The sequence below is a fragment of the Mytilus edulis genome, chromosome 1, assembly GCF_963676685.1.
Source record: "Mytilus edulis chromosome 1, xbMytEdul2.2, whole genome shotgun sequence".
NCBI lineage: Eukaryota > Metazoa > Mollusca > Bivalvia > Mytilida > Mytilidae > Mytilus > Mytilus edulis.
Genome location: NC_092344.1, coordinates 85,867,828 through 85,890,233, shown reverse-complemented (window position 1 = coordinate 85,890,233; position 22,406 = coordinate 85,867,828). Strand labels below are relative to the sequence as shown.

At 33.0% G+C, this 22,406-nt stretch overlaps 2 protein-coding genes across 2 annotated transcripts; both read right to left on the bottom strand.

Moving 5' to 3' along the window:
• Positions 1-796: 796 nt before the first annotated feature.
• LOC139488549 (uncharacterized) lies at positions 797-7,263 on the bottom strand. Its single transcript, XM_071274299.1, has 4 exons — positions 6,330-7,263; positions 5,495-5,742; positions 1,902-2,064; positions 797-1,374 (listed from the first exon to the last, which is right to left on the bottom strand). The coding sequence occupies exons 1-4, from the start codon at positions 7,261-7,263 to the stop codon at positions 1,109-1,111; spliced, it is 1,611 nt and encodes a 536-aa protein (XP_071130400.1). The 3' UTR covers positions 797-1,108.
• A 476-nt stretch (positions 7,264-7,739) lies between these two features.
• LOC139493370 (uncharacterized protein KIAA1958-like) lies at positions 7,740-10,525 on the bottom strand. The gene is made up of 4 exons (XM_071281728.1): positions 9,752-10,525; positions 9,281-9,438; positions 8,831-8,977; positions 7,740-8,548 (listed from the first exon to the last, which is right to left on the bottom strand). Exons 1-4 carry the CDS (start codon positions 10,315-10,317, stop codon positions 8,463-8,465), a joined length of 957 nt encoding a protein of 318 aa, XP_071137829.1. The 5' UTR covers positions 10,318-10,525; the 3' UTR covers positions 7,740-8,462.
• Positions 10,526-22,406: the final 11,881 nt, after the last annotated feature.

Here is a 22,406-nt window from a genome sequence, read left to right as displayed (position 1 = left end):
AAAGTGTTGCCAAATACAGCTAAGGTAATCTATGCCTGAGGTAGAAGAAACGGCCCAAGTATAGAATACGTTTAAGTAGTTCCGGCAATATTCGAAATATCCATACGCCAATACTTTAAATATGTTTAGGCGCGCAACAATCTGAAGGCCTAGTTCCGGCAATAATCGAAATATTCATTCGCTGAAACATTAAATATGTTCTTGTGGGTCGGTGTTTTTGGGGGTTAACATAACAGCTGTTAATATGTCAATGTGGATAGGGACTAGCATGAGGTTGGATACTCAATTAAATAGTCAGCAAGTTTACAGGTCAGCAGGTCGACAGGTCAGCAGGTCGATAGGTCAGCAGGTCGATAGGTCAGCAGGTCGACAGGTCAGCAAGTCGACAGGTCAGCAGGACAACAGGTCAGAAGATGTTTCATGTTATCCATAGATTATTAGTCATTAAGTCAGGATGTTGTGTAGAGGGAAGGTTTGGTACTCAGTTAAATAGTCAGCAAGTCGACAGGTCAGCAAGTCGACAGGTCAGCAGGGCGACAGGTCAGCAGGTCAACAGGTCAGCAGGACGACAGGTCGACAGGTCAGCAGATGTTTCATGTTATCCATAGATTATTTGTCATTAAGTCAGGATGTTGTGTAGGGGGAAGTTGAGTACTCAAAAAAAATAGTCAGCAAGTCGACAAGTCAGCAATTGAACTGTATCGTATTGTGTTACTGCTTGTTGGGTGTTAGTTTCTTTTTTAAACAGTCACCATTGCTTTTCACTTTTCTATTAAACTAAATTAAAACCACTGAATTATATGTGCTTTCGCATGATAAATTTTATTACTTTTATTCACAGAACTCTGTATTCGTTGTAAAGCCTCAAAATTATAATTGTACATGTATTTATCTAATGAAAATGTTTAATGTTATTTCATCCATAACCACTTATTTAAATCAGTCCATAAACGCTTTGATTGTTTGAAAAAACACAATTAAAGGAATAAAAGTTTTCAGTTGAGATGAGATATGAAACAAATATAATGAGAATTATGTTTTCTTGAAAAATGATACTAAATTGATTACAATTAGTTTCAAAATGCGTGTGTTTGGTCATCAAATAAATTCACCACAGTCCTTCGATTCCCTCTGCATGTGGATGATGTTGAATAGTAAAGTTCTTTTCTTCATCAGTAAGAGTTGATAAGTCGTTGAATGTTAACTCATATGTGTCAATATTAATTCCCACCGATTTGATGATTGTAGAATGTGCACCAATTTCCATATCGATGCAATTGCCTGGTATTTTAAAGAAAAAGTTACGCTTTCCATGGCGGTTTTTGATTGTCTTTAATGTGCCGAATCCATTTTGTTGCAACATTTCAAGTTCAACTAAAAAGTATAATGCGTATAATTAAAATGTGTAATATAAAAATATGGAAGAATTATGATCAAAGACATGCGTAAAATTTATTGTATGTAGTATGAGAATCATGTTCCATTGATTATTTGATTGTTTTTAAGCTCATGACTAGGTGATGTACTATAATTGCATAAATTTTGTGTCTTTAAGGAGCATCTGTGCTTTCAAAGTATAAGGACATACTGAGTGACGCACATGTTGATATTTATAAAAACACCAACCCCAACCCACAATCATTAACCCACGCAAAAATACATTAAAAGATGTTTAATAATTGAGTTTTTGTATCAAACGTACATCATTTCGTAAATAATACCATGAACAAATAAACATTTTGGAGTGTTCTCTTGTGAACATGTATATTTTACCTTGTATTTAAGTATATTTGCGTCATTGGAAGGAGCTGATGTGTATTCAGTATGGGTTACCAATGAAACAACTTGTTTGACAATAGGGAAAATATTTTAAACAATTATTAATAATTACGGAAACTTACTTTTGATGTTCTCGGCAAGTGAACGTTTTAGACGTTTTTGTAATTGTCGTATTGTAACAAATGGTCCACACGATTTGCACATGGCCTTGGCGACTCTGTCCCTAAAAGTTGCCACTGGTTTTAGATGAAGAGCTGGTGTGTCCCGATCACATGAAGCAATAGCCTGTAAGAAAGTTTTAATTTACTTAATATTTAAGCTTTTTATTTGATGTTTTGTATTCTACATAAATTTAATAAAAAAAATTTAATTGAAAACAGCTGTTATAATATAGCGATAATTATTTCGCAAATAGATTTAATTGATTTTAAATTTGCCGTTGGTTTGGCTTAATAATTTGTTATCAAGAATTTAATATAATTTTGGTACAGTTCCGTATTAAGATTTGCGTGTCATCTAAATTGAAGAAATGTTTTATTCAATAATCAAATTCAAATTGATATTACAATTTGATATTAATGCACAAAATGCTAGGTGTAATCATAGACCATTAATATCACTGGGGTAAAGCTGATGACCGTAACTGCATTCACGGTCATCCCAAGATGTCGGATGAAAAATTAGGTCAGTTTCTGTATTGTCTGTTAAAGTGTTTCTATATCATTTTCTTTACAAATCATACATTGAAACGATGTAAATTTATAAAAGAATCACTCGAAAAATCACTAATTACTTCCGAGAAATGTGCATGAAACGGGAAATTCGATTTGAAAAAATCGTTAAGATGACCGTAAATCATAATCAAAATATTTTCAAGATGACCGTAACATAAAACAAGGATGACCGTGATTGGTAAAAAGATGACCGTAACTTGTAAAGGATGACCGTAATTTGTAAAGACTGACTGTAATTTATATAGGACGACCGTAACTTTTATAGGATGACCATCAATTCTAAGAAATATCCGTATTGTATTCAAAGCTTTTTTGTTGAGTTTGTCGATCTCAATAGGGGCTCGGTTAGCGGATATAAATATGTTTCATAAATTTCTTTTTTTAAACTATAATATAATTGGCCATATTTAGGATTTATAACAATGATAGTAAATTGCATATTTCTCGTAAACAATGAAATGTTTATTGATATCGACGTTAAAATTTTAATACAAATTTACAGCGATACGACGAAAATTTGAAGAAACATGAATGTGTCCCTAGTACACGGATGCCTCATCTACACTATCATTTTCTATGTTTAGTGGACTATGAAAATGGGATAAAACTGTAATTTGGCATTAGAATCAAAAAGATCATTCCATAGGGAAAATGTGTACTAAGTTTCAATTTTATTTAACTTGAAGCTGGACAAACGGACAAACAAACAGACGAACGGACGAACGTACGCACAGACCAGAAAAACATAATGCCAATAAATGGAGCATTAAAAACATTAATAATACATACGAATATTTGGTAATCGAGCCCATGTGTATGGGTCCAGAGGAAGCAGATTAAAATCTTAATTTGTCTTGATATATGCAGGCGGAAACACTTTTGAAATAGAACAAAAGAATCGAAGCTCTGTGTTTATCGAGAAAGCGATAAAAGTTACCTGTAATGTTTGATATAGTAACAAAATTTTCAAAAGTTAATAGAAACAAATCAAACGACAATTTTCTTATTTTAAAAACACCATTTGCATAAGTTTTCAATGTAAATCTATTACATAGTAATGCAAAACAATAAGATATCAAGTCGACGACATGGTTCTTATCGGGGCCTTTTATAGCTGACTATGCGGTATGGGCTTTGCTCATTGTTGAAGGCCTTACGGTTACCTATAGTTGTTAATGTTTGTGTCATTTCAATTTGGTCTTTTCTGGATAGCTGTCTCATTGGCAATAATACCACACCTTCTTTTTTTATATATAGTATCTATAAGTTGGATGTAGAAAATGCATAACCTCCGATTTTGTTTTATCACGGACGGAGAACATATCAATCTTTTAGTTCAGAAATTTTCGTGTCTGCCCTTCCATTATGTGAATCAAGAAAAAATTCCCCAAAACAGGTAACGATTGTATCGAAAAGAGAAAAATCGAGTGCACCTTTTTATGTTAGGACATGTTTGGGGTGTATATTTTGTCTTTAAAACGTACAAAGCAAGAGTATTTTATATAGCATCTCGCTTCAGATTCTATCATTATTATATATCAAAGCTACAGGTTGACTTTATAACGTAAAAAAATGACAGTACGAAAAGATGAAATATATGGGTCAATTGAGATACCTATCTAATGAATCACAAAAACAGAGTAGGTGTGTTCGAATAGCTATTTTTTCTAAAAGTACTTGACGACAGTCTTTTAATTTGGATGATGAAAATGTGTGTGTGATAACCATGGTTTATAATCAACAACCACTGGAAATGTTTAGTCTGCCCTTCCACGAAATATTTAATTAGAATTTTTTTAAATGCTTAAGAATTTTCAAAAATTCCATCTGACATCCAAACAGACAATATTTTTAAGTCGAATCAATGCAGACAAGATCATTAACTAATGCTCATTAGCTAGTAGATACATTTGTATTTTAAAATATAACTGACAAATAACGATCGATCGTAATGGTGCTATGTGGATAAATTTATCAGTTTTCAAGAGCAAAATTGGCAGAGCGTCATCCCTACAATGGCTTCCATTTCTACGACTGTGAGCATGAACTGGCGTAGTGGGGAGATAATTTTGAAGAAGTAGAATCCTGACTGTATGAATAACATTTCTGTATATATACAAATTGACAACGTTCCGCCTTGTGATACGCTTTTCGTACAATACTATTTTAAGGATCTACTTTGCTGGAGCTCACCTTCACTAGTTTATTCGAATGATATTTTCAAAATATTTCTGTTATTTTATTTGCACGACAAAATGAAAGACGATATAATATCAATTGGTGTACATGCAATTTTTTGGCATTTTCAAAAATGTGTATTTATTATATGTCATTAAAAGGAATCCCAGAAACAAAACAAAATCTTTTGTCGAGCAGTTGAAGGCTGTGCACCGCATGTCTTTTGGCAAATTCATTTTAAAAATTGAACCCTCTACTGTAAAAAAGGTACATATGGTAATCTTTGCATTTGAAGCACGTCTTATTTTCTTCTACCTATAGGATAAAACTTTCATATTAATATGTGTATACCAACACGATTAATCATTTGATACAAAAAGATAGTTATATAAATACGGATATTTCTTAGAATTGAGGGTCATCCTTTAAAAGTTACGGTCATCATTTACAAATTACGGTCATCTTAAAAGCAGTTACGGTCAGCCTTGTTATGAATCGCTGATTCTGTAACGGTCATCTCGATTGTGATTTACGGTCATCTTGGCGATTTTTTCAAATCGAATTTCCCGTTTCATGCACATTTCTCAGAAGTAATTAGTGATTTCCGAGTGATTCTTTTATAAATTTACATCGTTTCAATATATGATTTGTAAAGAAAATGATATAGAAACACTTTAACAGACAATACAGAAACTGACCTAATTTTTCATCCGACATCTTGGGATGACCGTGAATGCAGTTACGGTCATCAGCTTTACCCCAGTGAATATGTAATTACTAAGACTAAGGATGATTTGACTAACCTGAACAAACAGTGATTTTTGTTGAGATAATGAATTATACAAGACCATTGCTTGTTTTAATCTAGATTTGGTTATTTCTAATGGTGTCGGTGTGTAGCACCCATCATTTAATCCACAACTGAAACTGTGTTGGAATACATGCAGAACGGCAGCAAGACGAAGAATATGAATGGTGTCTTTACTTGTCATCATTTCACTTTCATCTAGTGATATGTTAAGATTAGGAGTTTCATTCTCTTTGTCTTCCTCTGCAAATACAACGATAAGAATAATGTAAATTATGTTTAAACATTGAAATTTAAATGAGCAAACTTAAATAAATGTTGAAAAAATATAAAAATAAAAATAAGTTTTGTGTTTAAGATTATATTGTTATGCACATTTATTACGTTATAAGCAAATATAAGCTGCCACAGTAGTTATGTAAACGATTAATAAATTAAATTTCTGGTATGAATTGAAAATGTTTGTGTAATAGTTTAAAACCGGTTGATTAACAATAAAAAACTCGAATGGATTATATCATTGCCTATGTGATTGAATGCTGCGACTTAATCAAGACTCCTTTTTAAAAATGTAAATGGGCGGATACAATAATTAAAAGTGGGTTCGCTTCCTTAAATTTCAGTGGTTTCATACATTTCAACTTTTTTTTTAAATTCTGTGTACATTAGAGGAGGTGGGGATGGAAGGGGGGGGGTGTGCAGATGTAAAATACTTTATTCTTGACTATTGTAATAAATATAATATTGCTATCTTGAACAAAGATATTGACATTAATATTGGAAATTTAACCCCAGTTCACTTTCTTTTCATGACTATACTGTTTACTTACCGTGGTCAGATCCATATTTGGCATTCATGTAGTCGGAATATGAGTCAATCAAACCATCAAACACACTCTCGGCATCTGCGGACAACTTGTAGTGCTTCCCTGCTAGGTGTTCCTCGTAAATGTTGTTCATGACATTTTCAAAACTTTGCAATTTGGTGTCTCGTAATAGTGGTACATTTGCTTTAGTAATTGCCGTGGTATTAAAGACTGGTTTGGCAACGCAAAACAGAAACCGATCCATTAAACCATCATCTCCACCAAGTTGACATAACTCTGAAAGTAATGGTTGAGGTTGAATAAATAGACAGCAAGACATTGATGTTTTGGAAAAACCTCTTGTTCCTGTTACTAGGATGCTGGAGTCTCCTTTTCCTCCACACATCTTACACAAAAGAGATCTCTCGCCTTCACCCTTCGATTGTTTTACATTTACAGATGACAAAAACCTGTGTCCTTCATCACACGTGATGATACCATACCCTTGGTTATTTAATTGGTGTTTCTGGAGACCTGCTGTCGTGTAAGCCTCCAATTGAATTGCAATTCCATGTTTTTCTTTTAATTTTTCCACCACGGGATCAATGACTTTGTAATATGTATTGGTTTTTCCTCCACCGGGTGTACATACTGCAACGATATACTGGTTTAACACGGTAGAATATGAGTCGTCTCCAACTGTCACCTTCGCATTTGGACCACACAAAGTAGAGGTTAGTGATAAAACACTGGACAAAACTAGGCTTCGGGAGCAATTTGTAGCTTTTTCAAATATAGAAAAATAATTCTCTGTTACCTCTTCAAATACTTCTTTCCAAGGAATTTTAGTATTGTAAGCGGATTCGTAAAGGGATAAAATATCCTCGCTTCTGAACTTTTTAAAAGCCGCAGTCATCTTCAGCAGTCTCAAAGCAAAACAGCGATAACGTAACGTCATAATGTAGTTTCGCGAAAATCTGTTGAATATTTTCCCGTTTTTTAACGTCATAAAGTTGTTTGGGAGAAATCCTTTATAGTCAGTTTTCTGATTTGTGTGCACGTAGTTTGTGTTAAAAATTAGTATAGAAAAAGAAAATGGAAAACTTAGGAACTCCGTTACTAGATCGAGCACCAAAGGCGATAAATTGGTATGCTGTAGTCTCTAGCCAAGAATCAATAGTATGGTATTATTGCGTAACAATTTTCATATTGGCTTAGTTATAGGTCCGAGGGTACCATATTGGCCTGAGGCGAAGCCGAAGGCCAATATGGCTGCCCGAGGACCTATAACTAAGCCAATATGAAAATTGTTACGCAATGATACCTTTATTAATTAACCAGTCCAATATGAACTCTAGCCGGGCCAATATGAAGATTGAAAATAGTGTGAAAATCTGACATTCAGGACTTCAATAGTAGTGATTTGAATATGTATCAATGAAAATTGAGGATTTTAATCAAAACAATAAAATAGTAACAATTTTATTAAATAATCAACAGTAAATAAACACAACAAGTAAAAAACATGTTTTTATCTAGTTTTCAGATTAAAGCTCTTGGCTGCAGTTTATAGTATTCTTTCTTTCCCCTGAGTATATGTTAATATTGAAAACACCACCTGTTATAGTTGCACCTGCAAACATGGCCATTGGGTTGTCATGTTTGTTAGCAGTTTGATTATTTGTATTTGATACATTTGCATTTAAATTATTATGAACTAATGTATTTGAGTTTGAAAGTTCACAAGGTTCCTCTGAATCTGATGTCGTCTGTAAATCTGAGTTCGGCAACATGACCTTAGATATTGTGTGAGAAGCTTGTTGCTGTTGTTCAATAGACGGTACTGAATAATGAGTTAAGGTACTAATGCCTTTCCAGCCTCCTAATTGAGCAACTTCATTGGCAGGTCTACCATTTTGAAGTAGTGTGGTAGCAAAAGTTTTACGTCCCGAATGATTAACCTTTCTTCCTTGAAGATCTCCTTTTTCTGCCATATTTTTTACCATTTTACCTAATTTATCTTTGCCTATGGTTTGGCGAGTGTACCATATTTCCTCATGTTTATTATCTAAAGGCCTCAAATAAAATCTATGTTCATCAGTTAATGTGTCTTGAGGTCTATGCCGTTTGTATTCCTTGTAAACATGAATAGGGCAATTACTTCCTCCTTCCCCGAAAATCTTTGGCGTAATATCCCGGAAATCCCTGCTTTTTTGCTCCACTACGGGTTTTGGTGCTTCTTTCTGAAAAAAGTATGCTTATGTCAATATTTAAAGAAGAATTATCCTTCCTGTCTGTACAAAACTTTCACTTTTATATAACAAAAAACATGTATTGCATAGTAAATAAGATTTGTTTTGATAAATATAAAACAATGGTTAATATCCTTAAAAGCACAAATTACCAACTTTTGTCAGGACTGTTGTACATGTACATCCATTATCCACAGAAGTATATATTCTGTGATTTCTAAAATATTTAAAATATCAACTATTTAAATGATGGAAATCATAACATAATCTCACCATTAAATTCCAAATACTCCTTTCCATCAGATGTAGCTTTTAACTTGACATCTCCCCATGTCATGTTAACATGGTCTTGTCGACCTCGTAGACCAAAGTATGTTGCATTATTTAAAAACACAGCATTCAGTAATGCATCAGGGTTTTCTGGAAAAAGAAAAAAAAAAGAACTTAACTAAAATACATGTATCTTAATGTAAATATCCAACTTAAAATAGTATTTAAAGGACAAATACTGTATCAAAATGCAAAAGACCTCTGGAGACACTCTCATTGTTCAAGACCTTATGTGTATTTTAAACATTTTTTATTAGAACAACCATTTAATAATCAGGGATGGATAGAGGGCGACAAGGAAATAAAATAATTTGTTTGCCACAAGGTTAGAAAAATGTTTAATTAAAAGTTACTGACTGACACGCTGGAATACAACATTTTTTTTAAACTTACGTGTTCCAATAACGCCTTTCTCCCTCAAGATTTGGATTTCCTCAGTCGTCAAAGGTTCAGCTCTGTTTGGCTTACTGCCCTTGCCCAATGACTTTAATGCCTTTCGCTTCGCTTCTAATACCCGTCTTGTGTGGTTGAACTCAGGATCCTTTTTAATACTGAAACATTAAAGAAAAGATATGCATAATATCTGACATGTAATTTTTGTATGTACATGTTTTATACTTATAGCAAAGAGAAACCAAGGAATATTCATTGTACACAAGCTTAAGATCATCAAAACCACATTGACCCAGATGATATATATAGTTTTTACCAAAAAAAATGACACAAGGCTAAAATTAAAATATTGGCACTGAATATTCGAGTCATAATGCTTGACAGAATAATGCAAAGGCTATCATGCTATATCAAGACAAGGGAGTTACATGTCTCACAGATATCAAATAATCTACATGAAAATAATCGTACCTTATACTACTTTTTGAGTCCTTCAAATGTCTATCCAAGCTGTTGAACATAGAGGATAAAGAGTCAGGCTCATATTCGTCACCATTTTTCTTCAGGACTCCAAGAAAAAATCTTGATAACAGACTGTCCAAGTCTTTGGCAGGTATTTCCACTGAATCACGCATTTCTCCAACAGATATGAAAAAATCCAGCATCACTTTCAAGTCACTCTTTGTTTTAGTTTTTGTGTTCTTGTTAACACTTAAAGCTAGAAAAGAGTCAGTGTCTTCATCAGTGACAGAGCGAAACCTCTTGCTACTCGAGCTATTTTCTTTGTCTGATTCGTCAATCTCATGATTCTGTGCATTTTCAATGTCCTGCAGAATTTCATTTTGGAAGTTGAAATTCGCTGAATCAACTTCTTCCAGAATCAAATTTCCTTCCCCATTGACATCCGCGAGATTTCTCTTGATGTACTCTGCCTCCCTATTAGATAAATCGTCGTAGTGAAAATAGTCTTCAACTAACGCATCCATCGCATCATCTATATTTTTTATAGAGCTATTGCTCCATCGTTTTGTTGTCATTTTCTCCTGTCAGACGACACTAGCCGTAGTTCTCTAGAGTTATCGGGATTTCAACCGATTAGTCTAGAGCTAATCGAATATGCTAATATTGGGCTTGCTAAACCCGGGCCAATACGGAAAAATCCGTATTGGCCTTATAGGACAAAATTATCGATTTGGCAGTTTTACTCGTATTTAGTCAAATAAGCTCCAGTTAATTAATAATACCTTATATGATGGATAATGGATTATTAAAGAAAGAAATGACCTGCACACATTGTGCTTCAGATATGAATTTGTGTAAACGGAAAGACATTTCAGATTCTTTACAATGGAAATGCCCAGCATGCCTGTTAACCAGCTCCATAAGGAGTAGTATTTTTGAGGTAAATAAAAAGATTATTATCAAAATTTAATTATTGTTAATGGATATTGAACCAATCATATCTAAATCTGTTGTTGATATAAAAAAATAAATCATCTTCCGAGGGATTTGTTGTGGTTAACATAACTGATTATATGTACAGTGAGTATGGGACATAAGATACGGACGGGCATCACCCGGTCATTGTGGATAGTTTGCCAAATATAGTAAACCGAAAATAGATAGATTATCATAATCCATCCATTAGAATTGGCGTTTAGTTTTTGAGTTTTGATATTAATTGCAATATTCTATTAAGTTTATTTGGCGCTATTTAACAGTATGTATAGGCTAATACAACAGTAGCATGTCAGGTTTGAATACCGGTTGTAAAATAAAATTTACATGTAGTCTGTTTATGCGTTTTGTTGTGTGATATAAACATAATGGTCAGTGTAATCATTCAGTGTGTTAATAGTCCAGTCAATCTAAGATTTAATCTCAAACTAATTGCAACAGAAAATGTTTTATTTCTAATCTATAGCATTATGCCCTTTATATACACAGAAAAAAGTCCCATAAAATCTAACTTGAGGAAAACTGAAAATCAACATTTTTAATTTCCTATGGAAATTAACATTGGACGGGGAGACAACTCTTGCAAAAATGAGTCTTTTTTGGTCAGTTTTTGATTGTTTTTCTTGAAATTTATGTAAAGTATGATACTTTGATGGGGTTATAAGTTTGTATTTGACTAAATTATATAATCTTCTGCTCATGAAATGTACAAAACCGAAGTGTTATGGGTAGTTTTATTTTTTTTGTGCATTTTTCATTAAAGAAATTGCAAATTTGAAGCTTTGTGACCATTTAGAAAAAATAATGTCAAAATTTGGTATTGTTTATATCTGTATATTATATTTTTTCAGCAACTTACTTATCTAAAGAAACTTTAAACCACAAAAAGAAGAATACATGCTTAATTATTTTGATTAAATTTGAGATTCTTTACCTTGACATGTTGAAAAATTCTATAAATGGTCAACTAATGAATTACGAAATCTAGATTATAGCTTGATAAAAGATATGAAAACATCTTCAGAGTTGTTTGTTATACTCTAAAGACCGCTAAAAAATCAAGAATGAATACATTCTGTTGAATAGAAGCCGTAAAGTAATAATTTTGTATCAATTTTATTGATATTTCTGCCTTTTTTGCAAGAGTTATCTCCCTTTTCAATGCAAATCTCCATAGGAATTTTAAATTGTGATTTTTTTAGTCTTCCTCAAGTTAGATTTTATGGGACTTTTTTCTGTGTATATTTAGGGTATAATGCTAAAGATTAAAACTTAAAAATCTTCTGTTGCAATTACTTTCGGGTTAGGGTCAAATTTATGCTAGATTGACTGGACTATAACCAGTATGGAAAGATTAAGTAAATGCATATTCATGTAACAGTATTTCTTATGTTTTTATTTGGGAATTGTTATACACAGCAAAGTTTAAAAAAATATCACACTTTCATGTTCTTCTTTTTTTCAGAAGTCCAAACTGCCACTACGAATACTAATGGAACTAGTTTACTACTTTGGAATAGATCTTCAAATTTACGAAGTGGAAAAACTTTCCGATATCAGTCATGTCAGTGGCCAGTTCCGGATAGTATGTAAGGAATCGTTAACAAATGATCCAGTCTTATTGGGATCAAACAGTGAACATTTGATTGAAATCGATGAAAGTCTCCTTGGAAAAAAGAGAAAATATCACAGAGGTACAGGAAAACAAGATACCTGGTTTTTTTGGAATGGTGGAGAAGGGGTCAAGGAAAGTGATTTTGCAAATAGTGGAAAAAAGAGATCGTAAGACCTTGTTACCAATTATTCAGGAAAATGTTGCCGAAGGAGCACACATTAACTCTGATTGTTGGGCGGCTTATAACACATTGGAAAAGGAAGGATTTGTGCATAAAACTGTAAACCACAGTAAAGAATTTAAAGCACAAGATGGAACCTGCACAAATGAAATTGAAGGCATATGGGGGCTTGCAAAACTGAAAATCAAATCAATGAAAGGAGTGAGACATGAAAGAATCGGTGACATATTAAATGAATTTTGCTACAGATACAGATACGGGTTTTCAAATGGAGACGTTTTCCATAAATTTTTAAAGGACATTGCAATCTTTAATGAAAAAAAAAATGAAACGGCCAATAAAAGATAAACTAAAATGAATTAAAAAGCGCCACTGTAAACTTAAAGAAAAAGTAATTGACGAGTTTTGTTTTGTTGAAATTTAATTTTTCCTCTCAAATAAAATATACAATCACTTCTTTTATATATTAGATGAAAAACTATAAATAGCTTATATTGTTATTGGATGTGTTGATGCTTATGTTTTTTTATCTGTTGAACCGTTTGCCTAAACTTTTAAAAATTATAAAAAAAGAAAATAGTTACATTTTCGACTTGTCAGACTGTCAATCAAGCTAATTGTTGACATGTCGCTGTCGACCTGTCAATCTGTCGACCTATTGACCTATCGACCTGTCGTCCTGTCGACCTGTCAATCCCAACTTAATATGGCGATTAAACATAACTACAATCTTCAAATAATAAACCTGGAAAATAATTTAACTTGTATAAAAACCGATTTACTTCATTTGACTTAAATATAAGTCCGATGGTACTACAATTATGTTATTTGTATAAGAACCGATTTACTTCATTTGACTTAAATATAAGTCCGATGGTACTACAATCACGTATTCTATACTTGATCCGAAAAGCCTTAGTACTTCTAAAAATTCAATATTTTGTAAACCGTTAATTTATAAATATAACAATATCAATGATAATTCATGTCAGCACAAAAATTAACGTCACACAGGTAGAGATATAAAATAATTTTGTCCTTCAAAGTATTTTCAAATAAACTCATCATAGATACCAGGACTACATTTTATATATTCGCCAGACGCGCGTTTCGTCTACAAAATTATAATAGAACAATAACATAATGGCGGGATGCTTGAAAGTACAGAGCCACGTCATATGTACCAAAGAAATGCTAGAAGTCACACGTACAAAGCACACCAGCAGAAATATTGAAAGATAATATAAACAACACATTGACGGGATTAAGTACCGAGCCATGCACGTCAAATGGATATCAGCAAAAACAGACCAAACAGTAATAGTAATACAACAAAGTCATAAAAGAACAATATAACACATTATTAAAATGATAAACATTGCAGTACGCAGAATATATACACAAAGACCGTCATGTATGATTTGTGGAATTGATACGGAATATTTATCAACAAGGTCTTCATACCTTCCGATGAACTTTTATAGATTAAGGACGAGACGTTCTTTGACTTACTCCTCTCTGCTCAGACACTGGTAACATTTTACAAAAAAAATGAGTAGGATCGGCAAGCTCTTGAATATCGAATAAATTGGAAAATGTATATCCCATATGCAGGTGAAGTTGGTATATTGCTACAAAGGTGGGTAGAATGTAATTTCAAAATTAAATTCGTCTCGTTTGTCATAGATTCTGGTACTGAGATGACTGTAAATCAATTTCGAGGTATACGTCTAAAAATGAGGCGGAGGAAGCCGTGTCTGTTGTTTCTTTAACTTCTAGTTCTTGGGGACATATTAATGGAACCCAATCAGAAAAGTTCGACGGATTGCTAATCATCAATATATTTGAAAGTGAAATAACCTCGCTTCTTTGATCTTCTTGTGTTTGCCAAGTGTCTGAAGGAACTCCGATTCATATGAAAATAAGAAGAGGTCGGCAAGGAGAAAAAACATTCAAACGGGAAAACCAACGGTCTAATATATTCAAACAACTAGAAACGAGACTTACATCAACAAACGACAACTATATGCTTTTATGGGCTTCTTTGTTACATATTTGTTTATTTTATAGTGATTAAGATTATAACTCAATTTGGTATGCTGTATCTCTAATTTTGACATTATTACCTATTATGTCTGTTTGGTATTTTTTCCACATATCCCTGTCAATATAATGTAGTTTCACGCGATTGATACACGTGAGAGGTTAAGCTAGCTATTTAACCAGGTTTTATCCACAATTTTCTACATAAGAAAATGTCTGTACCAAGTCAGGTTTACGACAGTTGTTATCCATTCGTTTGATGTGTATGAGCTTTTGATTTTGATAGTTGTCTCATAGGTAATCATACCATATCTCCTTATTTATATATAATGTAGAAACAAAATTATATAAATCGACTTTAAAAGAAGCATCCACAAGAACCTACATGTATAAATACAAACATGCTCTTGACTTTAGATGACAGAACAAAAAATCTGGTTGGTTTTGTCTTGTTAAAGATCATTTCTTGTCAATCATTTTTGTAATTAAACTAAACTAATAATAGTTCAAGGTAATAGCATATTTAAAAGATCTTATTTTGTTAATTATTTATGATGTTTAATGTTTTTCGCTCATCATTTATAGTTTTTGCACTAAAAAAAACATTTCATACAGTGGCTAAAAATCATCATCAAATGACAATAACCATGCAGTCTACGGAGTCGACTTACCATTTTCACATTCTTCGAGAACTAAAATTTATTGGTAGTGTTGGTGGAATTTTGGATCTCAATGCTCTTCAACTTCGTACTTTATTTGGCTTTTTTTACTTTTTTGGATTTGAGCGTCACTGATGAGTCTTTTGTAGACGAAACGCGCGTCTGGCGTATATATAAAATTTAGTCCTGGTATCTATGATGAGTTTATCTACAGCTTTTTTATTTTTAAACTCAACTTTTAACATTTACACACAGTTATATTTAGATTCAAAGATATATATTGTTCAACTAGATAGATTCTTAGATAACTAATTTTTTGGTTACCTCTGGCAACCTACAAATAACTAGATAGATATATAAAGATAGATAGATAGATGTACGATTCTGGAGCTGTAACAGTTGGATCCTGGGATACAGTGATCCACAAAATATACTTTATCACTAAAATATGGAACAACTGCAACTGTATAACATGCAGCTACCAAACAACATTTTTACTTGTTAACGAACAAATTTTTCTACAAATCCAACGTCCATCTGACTTGATTGGCAGCACATGATAAATTCATCATTGATAAGAGTTGCAAACTGGAACTCTCACTTACTAGTATTTACATGTACCTTTAAGAACAAACGAGCAGTATTAAAACGAAATACATTATACATAGTGGAGGGAGGATGGGTATTTTAAAAATACTTCTCTCTGATTATATTACGGTTGCTCTCTTGCTGCTGAAAGTTATAAAGAGTTGACGTCACAACTTTAAAATAACAAAGAAAGCACTGCAACGGACGAGATTAAAACTTCACTTAGAATAACCGGATTTATTTATAATACATTAATTCTAATGTTGGATTTTTTGGGCATCTTTTATTTATATTTCTTGTTTTCTAAAATAGTTTAATGTCAAGATTCTAGACGGTTATTTACCAAATCATTCTATGTACATGACAGAATTTTCAGTTATTTTGAAACATGAGACGACAATTTTACTGATCGATTAATGTTTACGTATTACGTATTATGAAGATTTATGAAAGCATAATAAGAATGCAAATAGTTTACAAAATCCGTGCCAATCCTGTGACATTTTACGTCACCTTTAAATAAGTTGATAGGGTAAGGAAAAAGTAAAATCACAAAAATAAGGTAAGGATGCAGTTCATGTGTCAAAATTTCTACATATATATATTCAGATAATGTAACAGTTCAAATTGTAAAAAAACCTTTTTATGAAAAGTTTGCAGCATTATAATAAGTTAACATTTAAATGTTGTAACATTTATAACCGTGTTTTCATTATTATAGCCTCCTATTGTATAGGTTTACCGGTAAGTACTATGTACTGTGCATAGTTGTACAATCAATTAACGTAGTAGGGTGAACTTAGTATGAGATGGAAAATACATGCATTTATTTATTGTATCTTCGGTGAAACATGTGTTACTGATTTATACATTATATAAAGCGACACACAATAATATCTTGACAGATGCATGTTGTATGTGAACATTTTTATTGTTATCAATATGTAATTCATTATTTCTTATTCACAGTGGAAACCATCTTTAATTGTTTGTGTGAATTATGATATTGAAAAATTCAACTGTTCAATTTAACAATTTAACTGGATGTAACGTGACAAACTCGACATTACCGGAAATAAAACCCTACGATGCAGAAGGGGCGATGAAATTTACAGTTGCTGTAGTCATGGTTTATGGTGTTGCTGTTATTGGAGTTTTTGCTGTAAGTTATGCTAGTCGTCGTAAACCTATGAACTATGACGTAGACAGACAGGCTAGATATTTTATAAAAAATATGGATGATGTTCGTGCTAACCTTGAAAGAAAAAATAGACTTCTTTCGATCAATATGTTACTGAAAAATATACACGGAGGTTCGGTTAAACCTAATATCAAACAAAAATCTATTCAAGAAGGTATATTATCGTATGTTGCATTTCCGGTAATGGTGGTCTCGGGAGGAGCAACAAAGAATTCAAACGAAAGCAAGGACACAAATGTTTCAAGTGCGGAATCGCCAAAGTGTCCTATCGATTCAGATTATTTTAGTAGAGAGACGTTAGAAGTATTGACGGAAGAAAATGAAAACTACGGAAATAACGATTTTTTAAAGAATGACGATGAACAACAAAAATCTAAAAGTGATTCATTTGTGACGGTTTCATAATTATCATGATGATTTTATATTCTAGTGTCCAGTGGTAAGAAGCATCATTATCAAAGTTTTTCACAATAGAAAGCTTGCAAGAAGTAAATGCATTTATTTTTTTATTAAATAAATTGAAAAAAAGCAAGTTTTTAATTAGTCCGAGATTACTCTGACGTCTAACGGCTGTTTTGCCAGACAAGCTGGGGCCGTAGGACGTCAGAGCTCGTCCCGTATCAAAAAATGGATATTTGCCCACCCAACATAGATGCGCTGCTTCGTCGCTTCTGGTGCCAACTAACGGCCTTGGAATTATATAAATCGGGTACCAATTTGTTCATTTTTCATTTATCTCTTCATTTATGTATGCTTCACCTACCTGCCACCCTTTATTTTTCCATATTTGAACAGTTTTCACAGTGACCCATATTCTGTCTTATCGGTAGAAAACGCTTGTCAAAATGGGTGGTCCGTTTGGCTATGAAAGATGTATAAATACACAGCCACGTCCAGTCAGAATGGAGATGTTAAATCCGATGTTTTGGTGCACTAGGCAAAAGTTCAAACACATCAGACAAATGGGAAAAAATGTAATATTCCTGGCTCGGTACAGGCATTCCCTATGTAGGTAAAACTAGATTAGACATGGTATTAGATAGCTAGGTTAACCGTCGATTAAATTCCTATTTAATGACAACAATATGTGAACAAAACAAACATACATAATATAGGTTCATCATTGTGTTATAATCTTAATCACTATAAAACATACAAATTTGTCAACAACATAAAACCAAAATGGCATATATCTACACAAAAAAAGACATGAATATAAAAATTGACCATAGCGCAAGAACACAATGACGGGATGTGTAGTAACGGAGCCACGCCAAAGGGATATACCCAAAAAAAAAAAAAAAAAAAAAAACGAACCAGAATTCGCGATCTTCAACACAGACGGCTCATATTAAAGGACCTACCTATCTATAATACTAAAATAACGAGGTGCAATTTGTCAACCGTCATGGGGTAAAAATGACAAACCATAGAATTCAACTTTATATATAGCTAATATAGGACAATGGTGAAGATTAAAAATTACACCACGCCAAACCCTTTTGTTTTCCACATAAGTAATATTGCCAATAATTAACAAGTTCCGGGTCGAATCCGATACCAATAGTATATTCCACCGTGTATCATCGTACAGCGGATATAGGTACTAACGAAGCGGGCGTGAGCGATTTTGATCTTACACGGTAACGAAAATCTTTGTTTTGTTCACATAATATCAATGTGTACTTCAATCTAAACATAATTGCTGTTTTAAGAAATGATTTGGTCGTAGGTTGATGATTAGAGATGTCTCATTATTTTTCCAAAACAAGAGGGATTACTAAAACATTGTAAAAGCATGTGCAAATACTTGTCAAAGCAGTTGGCCACCGTCTCATCCGATATAATTCTATATTCATTGCAACTCTTTTTCTGATAGAAGGTCAATGTGTGCATGTAATAAGTATAGCTGTTTCAATAATTGGCATTGAAATCTTTCATACATATGTTATTTTTCGATATTTTATCCCTAAAAAGTGTTTACGGTGTTTAGCTGACCACATAAATTTTTATGTACGGTGCATGGTTAATTTGTTGTACACCGTACACAAAACATTATTTTTATACTTGTTTAGTACCCAAAAAGTTTCAAGGAATGAGTAATCACAGGTAGGTTTAAGATTGGTGACAATTACTTTTGCCCTGTATTAGGTTTCTTTCAGATAAAACATGTAAATGTCTTAACAACTGTATCGAAATTGAAAGTTGGTGTTGAAATTCACAACTATTTCCGCATGTACAGGTTAATTGTTCTTATTAGAATATCAAATTTGTTTTATAAGTAGGAAAAAATCGATGCGAAAATTATTTGGGAGCAGGAATTTCAAATGTTGAGAAATGTACATTAAATATTGATAAAGCAAAACAAAGATTTTCGTTACCGTGTAAGGTCAAAAGTACCTATATCCGGTGTACTGATGATACACGGTGTATTCACCTGTTACTTATATTATATTATCTGTACGTTCCGCATCTGACAGTCGCACCACCAAACGGTGTATATAGGATTTTGCTATATACACGATATAGGACCATGTTGTTGATTAAAACATACTCCATTAATATTACCAATAATTGAAAAGTTCCAGGTCGACGGGTTCACACAGAAAGAGTTTGAAAGCAGAGAAAACTGTGTATCTTATAATCGGCATTACTTTATCAGATGACAATAACAATACTAAAATAAGGCTTGCGCATAGTAATATACCTTAATTCAGTCACGGACCCGCGATATCACAGGTGTGTTCTAGTATTATTTATTGCTAATTTGTTCTCATTTTAAACACGCACGACATATGAGCGACTTGATGTTATGGAACCAACAATCCATCTGCACTAAATGAATAAAAAAAATTGCATAATTCTGAAACTTCAACACATTAACAAATTAATCTTAAACGCACGTGTAGGCTTTTAAAACCATTCCCCGAAAGGTGATGCTAAATTTTCCAGATAACATACATTATCATTATCATTAAATTTGATGCGACTGTCGTACAAGTGAGAGGTTAAGCGCTATGAAAATGCCTGTACCAAGTCATGAATATGACAGTTCTTGTCCATTCGTTTTTAATGTGTTTTGCCACGGTCATTGGATTATGGACTTTCCGATTAGATTTTTCTCTGAGTTCAGTATTTTTGTGATCTTACTTTATACAATATTTCTTTGAAAATATTGCTCTCACAAATAGTGACAATATTACATGAAATGTTTTGTTTGTGCCCTGTATGTAATATTGATTGTATTTTTATTTGTAGTTTTAATATCAAATGTTTGAATTTATAAGCTACCTTTTTTTAAAATGGGACTTGAATATGAATAACGTAATGAATTTTCAAAACATACTTTTCAACCGAATACTCTCTTTAAATGTTGAACATGTCTGATAAAGAACCAGAAGTGCTTGGAATCAAAACAGAATGAATAAACGGTAAAAAAGGATATTAGGCTCCACACATTTGAACTTTCATTCATCTTACAGATAAATTTAAATGAATACACAACTATATCATGTATATACTATGAGGATGTTTCTTGATGTTGCTCATACACAAATATTGCACTTTTCCACAGTACTGACAGTGCCAAAGAATTTTGTTTATAACATTAGAAGACAACATCTATGTACATAACGACATATCAACATGTCACTCATCATAGAAGCTACATAACTTTGCCTTATTGCAGATGTCGTAAGTTGGAACCTGTATGAATAGGTCATACAATGTGATATCATGTGGTAATATTTGTCTCTCTTCGTTTGTTATACTGACTGTGTTTTAGCGATACATCAAATGCTATCGCGTGGTAAATCAATTCTCTTCCCTCGTTCGTTGTGAAACTTATCTCGCGGTTAGTCAAATGCTCTTTTCTGTAACTTGTACTTTTCTCTCAAAAGTAGATGTTCTCAGTAAAATGTTCTAAATATCGCGTTATTAACATAAAAAAAACCCAACTTAACTCCAAGGAAAACTCAAGTATCAAAATTTAAAGCTCAAAAACATCAACAGATATAGACAACTCATTGTGTAGAAAATGGTGCATGATGTTCTCTACGCAATATTATTTTTGTGTGAATACGCTGTGGAATGTTTTTGTGATAAATTTTCACACTGAATCGCGATAAATACACTATATGAAATAGTATTTCGCAATTTTCATAATTTTAAATTGTAGAGGAGGTCAGGTAAGGGAGTATGTCGGCCTAAATTCGAAGTACATCGGATGAAAGCTTTTTGACATTTTTTAAACATATTTAAATAAGTATCTACCTCATTCGATTCAATTGGTTATTGAGTAATAGATTTTGACTGACCTGATCATTTAAAACGCTCAATTCAAATTAAATATGACAAATCTATAAAAGAGGGACGAAAGATACCAAAGGGACGGTCAAACTCATAAATCTAAAACAAACTGACAACGCCATGGCTAAAAATAAAAAAGACAAACAGAAAAACAATAGTACACACGACACAACATAGAAAACTAAAGAATAAACAACACGAACCCCACCAAAAACTAGGGGTGATCTCAAGTGCTCCGGAAGGGTAAGCAGATCCTGCTCCACATGTGGCACCCGTCGTGTTGCTTATGTGATTACAAATCCGGTAAATAGTCTTATTCGGTAGGTCATATTCATGAAAGGGAAGGGGATTGTAGTTACGACGTAAGGAACATATCCGATATCATTTGTGAAACGGTTATTCCATAACGGTCAACCAACTCGTGATGGCGTCCGTAAAATTTACGAAGGGATGATTTCAACTTCACCATTTGGAATTCTTGGTTTAATAACTTCCTTGTGAGCAGCAAACCTCTATCAAGAAAATCATGATAGGAAATGCAAGCACGGGAATATCGTATCAATTGGGAGATATATACCCCGTATGCAGGTGCTGCTGGAATGTTGCTACTTAGAAATGGAAAGTTCACAATTGGAAAGCTGAAATCATCTCTTTTGTCGTAAAGTTTTGTTTTCAATCGACCTTCATTGTCAATTTCTAGATGTAAGTCAAGATATGAAGCCGACTTAACTGTATCTGTAGTATCCTTTATCTAATATGCTATTAAACGTCACTTTTCAGATCTTAGATGATGTTTGTCTAAATTGGAGGTGGCGGCATTCGTACTCAGTATAACCATTTACCCTTCAGGAACACCTGAGATAACCCCCAGTGTTTCGCGGGGTTAGTGTTGCTTAGTATTTAGTGTTTTATGTTGTGTCTTGTGTACTTTTATTGTCTGTTTTTTTTCTTTTTTAGCCATGACGTTGTTAGTTAATTTTCGATCTATGAGTTTGATCGTCCCTTTGTTATCTTTCGCTCCTCTTTTATATATATTTTATCATTTAATACAACATATATTTATATATTAAGAA

What these genes read in the sequence shown, in the direction of transcription:
- LOC139493370 (XM_071281728.1), bottom strand. Translation starts at nt 10,317, where the DNA reads ATGACAACAAAACGATGGAGCAATAGCTCTATAAAAAATATAGATGAT. An exon ending in GACTCAAAAAGTAGTATAAG is followed by an intron (nt 9,439 to 9,751) that starts GTACGATTATTT and finishes TTAATGTTTCAG; the next exon opens with TATTAAAAAGGATCCTGAGT. An exon ending in GAAAGGCGTTATTGGAACAC is followed by an intron (nt 8,978 to 9,280) that starts GTAAGTTTAAAA and finishes TTCTTTTTCCAG; the next exon opens with AAAACCCTGATGCATTACTG.
- LOC139488549 (XM_071274299.1), bottom strand. Translation starts at nt 7,263, where the DNA reads ATGACGTTACGTTATCGCTGTTTTGCTTTGAGACTGCTGAAGATGACT. An exon ending in CAAATATGGATCTGACCACG is followed by an intron (nt 5,743 to 6,329) that starts GTAAGTAAACAG and finishes TTGTATTTGCAG; the next exon opens with AGGAAGACAAAGAGAATGAA. An exon ending in AAAAATCACTGTTTGTTCAG is followed by an intron (nt 2,065 to 5,494) that starts GTTAGTCAAATC and finishes ACTTTCTTACAG; the next exon opens with GCTATTGCTTCATGTGATCG.